The sequence below is a fragment of the Neovison vison genome, chromosome 4 (genome assembly GCF_020171115.1).
Source record: "Neovison vison isolate M4711 chromosome 4, ASM_NN_V1, whole genome shotgun sequence".
Lineage (NCBI taxonomy): Eukaryota > Metazoa > Chordata > Mammalia > Carnivora > Mustelidae > Neogale > Neogale vison.
Genome location: NC_058094.1, coordinates 218231689 through 218240053, shown reverse-complemented (window position 1 = coordinate 218240053; position 8365 = coordinate 218231689). Strand labels below are relative to the sequence as shown.

Genomic DNA, 8365 nt, shown 5'->3' with positions numbered 1-8365 from the left:
CCCAGCAGGGCCAGAAGACCCTTCAGCCTCAAATCAAGCAATGCCCTTGGAGCACGTCAAGGTCTCGGCTGGATGAAAAGAGACAGAGGAAGGATCAGAAAAAATAAAGAATAAAATGCATTTCATCCTCCACTACGTGGCACGCTCATAACCATTGTTTAGAGTGCAGCTCTGCAGGCATTTGCCAACAAAATATATCTAGCGAACGCTGCAAGACATTCCCCTAAAGTCAGCCTTCCTCCCCAAACAACCAACTCCAGTGCACAGACAGAACTCACTGTCCTCACTGCGCAGGGTGCCAGGTGTGACCTTTCAAGCCTCCAAGAGAGCGCGCTAGTAGTTCCGGGTTCCACCAGGGCTCCCCTCTACCCGCGAGCTTCCGTTTCTCCACTGCTCTCCGCCGCGGACTCCCGCCGGAGGTTGAAGCCCGGCCGGGGGCGGGCCTTCCGGGAGAGGGTCGCGCGGGAGAGGAAGGTCGCGATTAGGTAAGATTGTCCGAGAGTTTTGGGGGGCTCTCCTGCAGTGAGACACGGGCGGTCGTTAGAGAAGCCCTGCGAGGATCTCCCACCTTCTATAGTCGCCAGGAATGAGACGAATCGATTTCATTACTAACCAGCTACTAACCATCCTGCAAACCAGTTGGCCTTTTCCTGCGCAAATTGGGGAATTTACCAAACGAGGGACGCTAGCGTAGTTTCCTCTCCGGCGCAGTTACTCTTTCCCTGATTAGGTCGCGTGCAGGCCTGTTTCTCAGCTCATCAGACGGCATTTCTGCATCGTAGCCGGGGGGGGGGGGGGGGAATGAAGTTTTTTGCCTTTTACTTTAATGTCTTTAACTTAGTCATATTTATTTTTCAAGATAAAATTGAAACATTCTGTAAGGAGGCATACTAGGGTCCTGAAAAAAATCCTAAGCAACGCTTTCCAATTAAAAAGTTTAAGGTAGTAAAGAGTGACAATCAGCAAGTAAATGGCAGAGCCAGGATGCAAACCTAGGCCTCAGGACTCTATGCTGCCTCGTCATTTGAAAAATAAAGTGATGGAAGTTGGAACACATTTGTCTGAGAACACTGTAACAAAACAACAGTTCCCTGGCCACCGTATAACTGGAAATACTGTGCACTTACAACAGAAATCTATTTGAATGCTATTATAGCAATTAAGCGAAACAAACAAAGTTGACTAAGAAACCGTTTGTTTTTAGTTTTTCTTTTATCTGATGTAGGGAAAAAGATAATTCAACTGGAGGAAGAGAAAAGGTAAAACACGCAAAGAAACTGTAGCCTCTGAAGGCAACTCATGGGCATCTGTAAAGCTTTTAAAGGTTTATAGCACTGATTTGTTAATATTTCCTATTTATACATTAAACTGTTAATGCCTTTTTTTCCTCATTGATGAAAATATAACCTACCCCTAACAACCCAGCCCAACCCATTACTATCCACACAATGAACCAAGAGTTGAGAGAGAAGCAGATTTTAAGGGGAGGGGGGCAGGGATGGGGGTGAAAGGAAAAGGAAAAAGGTTTGCAAGTGATCCCCAGGTTGCAGGGGCAGGGAAGACCCTGGACCTGACAGTTCTCCCATTGCTGGCCTTCAGATGGCACTATTGGCCTGTTTGGTGGGTGTTCAGATTGGTAAATAGTTTGAGATTGGCATTCTGCAGTTGGTTTGAGGTCCACCTCTGCTCTTTCAATGGATCTAGAAATGGACATGAAAAATTCCTTAATTTAAATAAGGTTTGGGTTTTTTTTTTTTTTCTTGCAAGAGCTATTTTGAAATTTACTTGGCCCCATTCTTGCTGAGGAGGATTTTTTTTTTTTTTTTAAGATTTATTTATTTAAGTGAACTTGGTGCCCAACATGGGGCTTGAACTCATGACCCTGACTAAGATCAAGAGTCATGTGCTCTACTGATTGAGCCAGCCAGGTACTCTACGAGGGCTGGGGTTTTGGGTTTGTTTTTCTCCCATTGTTTTTTCAAAATAAGTTTATACTTTTTTTCTGTTTAGATAGCAACTCTTTTTCATCTCCACTGGACTGTCCCCTGGACAGTCTCTTAGCAAAGATTCTCATCTCACTACAAAATTTCACTTAAAGTAGCATATTCTGCCAGCAGTAGCCCTACATCTGGTGTGGAATGATACAGTTATTTCACCAGCAGTGTTCTTGATTTTTATGTATTGCCTATATAATGCTTGATGCATGTTGCTGTGATTTCTGCCTATTCCAGATATCATCCTTATACCTATTTCAACATTCTGAGCTTGTGCCTCCAAAGAAAAAGTTACTGTTTACAGCTAATAAGAACTTACAATGCATTAAAGCAGAATATATAAGATGGAAGATAAAACATAACTTTATAACCCATAAGTCCTTCTATTCAGGAATAAAATTAATCTTAAGGGCTGTTGAGTTTATTTCTATGAGACTGCTACCTCTGTTTTGTTTCTCCCAAATGGCTCTCAGTCTCTAGGCAGAATTCAGTCCAGCAGCCTAGAGGCTAAATGACCTCATAACTCATTAGCAGTTCTCAGAGCCATCTGGAGCCCTTGAGGAGAACAGTGTTCAAAGGGCTGATAATAAAGACAACAGGATAATTATTTCTCTGCCATGATTAAACCTTTAGATGGCAAGCAGTCAGCATTTTTATTCTACAGAGTGCTGAGGTGGGTGTTTTTTGAAGGTATAATAATGCTGTGGTTGGATAACTCATTTGCCTGTCCTCATCTAGCCTGCAAATAGGTAAACTATCAGTAAATAACAAAATGGTTCGCCCTAAAAAGGGCAGTGCAGCAAGGTGGTAGTGTGAGAACATCGAATGTAGAAATAAGAAATGTAAAGTGGGCAAGGGAAGCCACCATTTGGGCTGTGCATAGTTCTCAATTCGAAGGCATGTCCTCCAGCCACATGACTGATTCACATGTGGCTGCTGTTTTTATTTTGGAAAGTGCTCATTAGATAATCTTGGAATTTCACACACTAACCTGTTTATCTTCTCATTTTCTGTAGGGACTCTTCCTCCTTGCTGCTCAAGAAATGTCTTCACTTTCAGAATATGCCTTGCGCATGACTCGTCTGAGTGCCCGGCTGTTTGGTGAAGTGGCCAGGCCTACTGATTCCAAATCCATGAAAGTGGTGAAACTGTTCAGTGAGCAGCCTCTGGCCAAGAGAAAAGAGACTTATGACTGGTACCCAAATCACAACACTTACTATGCACTCATGGGGACACTGCGTTTTCTTGGCCTCTATAGGTAATGGCAAAAACCACACAGTAACCTGTTCGATTTTTCTAGTAGATCAGAAAAGGAAAAATTTAAGCTTTTTTCCCTACAGTTTTGTGATTCTTCTAATAGTGCCCATGGCTCAAAAGGCATAGTTTTGGGGAGAAAGGCTTTTAAAATGCTCATAATGGGCACACTGAAAAAAATAAAAAAGGAAACCTACATGTATTGAAAGACATATTAATTATGTCTAAAACTGGACTAAGATTGACGAGATACTGAGCTACAGATATGTTTAATTATTTATTAATTTAAGAGCACTCTAAATGATGCAGAGGAAAACTGATCCAAATGCTACAGAGGAAAACCTCACCCCCTCCCAGCACCCCCTGCCCCCCGGTAGGCTGCCAGAACAACAGGTTCTCATTGGTCAGATGAAGAGAGTCCCAGCCCCAAAACCAGTCTCCTTCCTAGCTGGTTTATAGGAGCCTCCTTTCTTCCAAGTGGCAGTTTTATTGGAGTTCTTACTCCTTTCGACCTTTTTTCTGGCATTTTTAGTTTGTACCCCTTTTAAAAAAAAAACATTTTATTTATTTATTTGAGAGAGAGAGAGCATGAGAGGCGAGAAGGTCAGAGGGAGAAGCAGACTCCCCATGGAGCTGGGGGTCTGATGTGGGACTCGATCCTGGGACTCCAGGATCGTGACCTGAGCTGAAGGCAGTTGCTTAACCAACTGAGCCACCCAGGTGTCCCAATTTGTACCCTTTTTGATAAATTAATTTGGTCTAAATAAGTTGTAGTTCACCTTTAAGAGTAATATGTATGGGCACCTGGGTGGCAGTACCCTGCTCTTGACATCAGCTCAGGTCTTGATCTTAGGGGCATGAACTCAAGCCCTGCAAAAGAGTAATACATAGATTGCACAGGCTCTTACCATCATGTGTTGTATGTTTGTGTATGTACAGGAAATGGGTGCTCAGGACTATCTATTCCTCTAGAAAGAGAAAAGATCAAATACCTATGTGATCATTTTCTTTAAAAGAAAGTCTTAATTACCAAACTGATGCATGCTCATTATAAAAGCATTCAAACAGTGCATAATAGTGCAAAGTTAAAATAAATCTATTTTTTGGGTGCCTGGCTGGCTCAGTCAGTAGAACATATGACGCTCGATCTTGGGGTCCTGTGTTAGGTGTAAGGATTACTTAAAAATAAAATATTTTAGGGGTGCCTGGGTGGCTCAGTGGGTTAAAGCCTCTGCCTTCTGCCCAGGTCATGATCCCGGGGTTCTGGGATAGAGCCCCGCGTCGGGCTCTCTGCTCCGTGGGGAGCCTGCTTCCTCCTCTCTCTCTCTCTGCCTGCCTCTCTGTCCGCTTGTGATCTCTGTCTGTCAGATAAATAAATAAAATCTTTTAAAAAAATAATATTTTAAAAATAAATAAATCTACTTTTTAAGATTTAAAGTGTTTTAATTGGACTTGTCTTAGGACAGCAGTACAGAAGTTAATTTGGTACTATTCACTTTAATATAACAAAATTAATAGTTCATTCCATGTAGCTAAAAATTGGTACATTCATCCATCCAGTGGATATTTTTAAGTACCTTCGATGTACAGACACTTAAGATGGACACTAGGAGAACAGCAGTGAGCAAAACAGAATAGATTTTCTCAGTTAATATGTTAAAATAGAGATTATAATCCATAACATATTTTGAATTTCTGGACTCACTCTGGGACTTTCTCCCTTGCTATTAGTCTGAGCTCAGAAAATAAAAATTGATTTTATTATGACCCCAAGTAAAGTATCATTGGAAGGCAGATCTCCTGAGTAGAAAAATACAACCCATTCACAAAGTCACATTCAGCTATTTTAATTTGCCTGTTTGGTGCCACTATCCATTTGTTTGAAAAATAAACCCTATCTTTGGGGATGGGGGGAGAAATACTTAGCGTTTAGTTAGCCATGGAAAAGCACGATGATTTTCATGTATTTGTCACTAGTTATGGTAAAAGGTGCCTCTAATGGAAGGCCTCTTGTGGCATCAGGCAGGGTGAAACTAGACAATCTTCAGGAAAGAAAATATTACTCAAAAGACCTGCAAGCCGGGGAGGGCGGCACAGGTTCTCCCAAACACTGGCTCATTCAGTCCCTCAGACAACACAGGTGCTTGGCTGTATCATCAGAGACAAAGACCCCTGGCTTCGGAGCATTCCTTCTGGCGGAGGGTTGATGGGAATGGAGGAGGGAGGGAAGAAGAGGAGAGCAAACGTACTGGATGAGTAAATGATGTGGTATGCCGTAAAGCTGAGTGTGTAAATGATGTGGTATGCCGTAAAGCTGAGTGTGTAAATGATGTGGTATGCCGTAAAGCTGAGTGTGTAAATGATGTGGTATGCCGTAAAGCTGAGTGTGTCGTGGGGAAGGAACAGTAAAGCTGCCTGAGCAGAAAGAATACTCACAGGGCACCTGGTGGGCGGGGAGAGGACGGGCCTCAGTATTAAACAGGACAGTCAAGGTCAGCCTTTTTGAGAAGATAAGGTTTAAGCACTTGAAGGTGGTTAGTGAGACAAGTGGTATCTGGGGAAGAATTGTTTAGGCAGAGGCAAGAGCAGATCAAAGGCCATGAGGTGCGCGTTCTCTTGGCGGGTTCTAGGAGTAGTGCAGGTGACCGAGAGGGAGAGGGTGGTAAGGCCACAGGCAGATCATGAAGGGCTCTAAGGGCCATGACACTAGGTCCTGGCTTTTGCTCTGGGTGACATGGGGAACCGTCTGTAGGCCCATAAACAGAGGAGTGACGTAATGTCACAGTTGAGAAGAATTACTCTGGCTGCTCTGTTGAGAATAGGTGATTTGGGGGCGTTCATAGTTACTTGAGAAGAGGTCATATATACCAATCGTGTTAACGGAATGTAACAGTGTACCCTACAAAACCAGTCTATTTTAAAACTACCTAAGGAATTAACAGTTGGGCCCAGCACAACCCCCTCTTATCTTTAATTTGTATGCCATTATTATCCATCCTTGACAGGTGAGGAAACTAAGATACAGAGTGGGAAAATCACTTATCCAAGGTCACACAGCTACTAAATGGTAGACGGAGCTGTGATCGGAACCAGGTTGAAATGGGTTCCAAACCTTACATATTTAAATGCTATATACTGTTCTAGGCACTTAATCTTAGAATGCAGTCATTTTTCTAGAGGATAGGCAGTCTTCAGCTTACATCCCAGCCATATGTACAAACAGCCTTGGCCACCTTGATCTCTAGAGTACCTGTCTGTCGATTTGGCTTCATTCTACCTGAGCCTTCCCCCAGCAGCCTTTTTGTCTGGATTATCCACAGCCATTAAGGTAGCTTCCTTCAGACCTTTTCCCCTCATAGTAGGTGTTAATTCCTGGGGCTTACAGGGTCTCTGTGTAGCTCTTCAAGCTGAGACCCACTTTCTGTTTCCCTATGGTCAGTGTTAGCATTATAGGGAAATTTGAGGTAATTATTAGCATTGTCTCATTGTTGCAGCAGTTTATATGGACTGGCGGGGAGTTTTAGTCGCTTGTGGTGTTGTTTCTGTGAGGGGACACTGTGACTTAGAAATGAACTTCTGGAACACAACTCATGAGTATGTTGGGGACTCTCTGTCCTTTCTGTTCACCAAGCCGAGCATGTGCCCTGAGAAGTCAGGGACTGATAAGCAGAGCAGCCTGAGGGAACAGGGCTAGATTGGTGTGCTGTTCCCATCAGGTCAAAATACGGGCTAATTATTTTTTCTTTCTCCGCTCAGAGATGAGCACCAGGACTTCAAGGATGAGCAGTTGCGCCTAAAGAAGCTTCGTGGCAAGGGGAAACCAAAGAAGGGAGAAGGGAAAAGAGCAACAAAAAAGAAGTAGTGTTGGTCCATCAGGAGAACAAAGCTCTTTCTCAGCAACTGACAGCAGAAGAAGGTGTATTTATCTTTCCACATATTCGAGGAATGTAAGCTTCCGAAACTGAAGATGATTTGGAAGAACACGATCATTTCTGTGTTGAAGTCCCATCCAGTTGAATAGTGAATGGTTTCCTGGACACCTTTTAATTTGGCAAAGTTACTTCGGCCTTGGTTTTATACCCTGAGGTTCACCTCTTTCTCTAAAGAAATGAATTGCATAGACTTGATTGAAGAATGACTCATTTGGGGTGGGAATGGGATGTTGGGGACTTGGGGAAAACTCACTGAATGAGCATCTTTTAGTCTCCCCAGGATCCCTCCTTGCTTCCCCATGACACCAGCCCCAAACTTCCATCCCTCTAGCCGTTCAGCCACTGTCTGACCAACAAGCTTACAACTTCATGTACCTCCTCTCCACCTCCTCCTTGGAGAGTATCTTCTAAGATAGATTTGTGGGAAAGTATCTACCCGCTAAGAGTACTGAGTGAGTACCTGCTGGGGCCCTGGTGACACCATGGTTAGCAAGCTGAGAAAACAGTCCCTACCTCAAGGAACTTACGGGCTTGTGGGAGACTAATATCATTACATAAATAAAATTGTTTTAAATGCTACAGAGGAAAAATTCAGACTTCTGCAAGAGTGTGGATCAATCAGTGGCTCAGTCCAGAGACAGCAAGAGACTCAAACCTCTATAGAGTTTAAAGAAGGCCTCCCTAAAGAGATGGCATTTCATCTGAGCTCTGCAGGATGAATAAGAGAAGAAGGGGCACCTGGCTGGCTGTCCATAAAGCATGACTCTTGATCTCGGGGTCATGAGTTCAAGCCCCACTTGTGGTGTAGAGTTTGCTTAAAATTAAGGTGCACCCGATTGGCCCAGTCGGTAGAGCATGGGACTCTTTATCTTTGAGTTGTGAGTTCAAGCCCCACATTGAGCACAGAGCTTACTTAAAAAATAACACAAAGTCATCAGGGTGCCTGGTTGGCTCAGTTCGAGGAGCATATGACTCTTAATCTCAGGGTTGTGAGTTCAAGCCCTCACTGGGTATAAAAGTTACTTAAAAATAGGAAAAATCTTAATAATTAAAATTTTTTTAAAAGATAAAAATGATGGGCAAAGTGTGAAGCACAAGAAAGCATCCTATTTGAGGAACTGAAAAAAGATGACTATATGGGTTTCACCTAGAAACAAGAGGCCAGACAATGAAAGGCTTTCCAGG

At 43.2% G+C, this 8365-nt stretch overlaps 1 protein-coding gene across 1 annotated transcript; it reads left to right on the top strand.

The window, feature by feature from the left end:
* Window positions 1-393: 393 nt before the first annotated feature.
* Window positions 394-7759, top strand: MRPS33 (mitochondrial ribosomal protein S33). Its single transcript, XM_044246724.1, has 3 exons — window positions 394-485; window positions 3011-3252; window positions 7005-7759. The coding sequence occupies exons 2-3, from the start codon at window positions 3038-3040 to the stop codon at window positions 7108-7110; spliced, it is 321 nt and encodes a 106-aa protein (XP_044102659.1). The 5' UTR covers window positions 394-485; window positions 3011-3037; the 3' UTR covers window positions 7111-7759.
* Window positions 7760-8365: the final 606 nt, after the last annotated feature.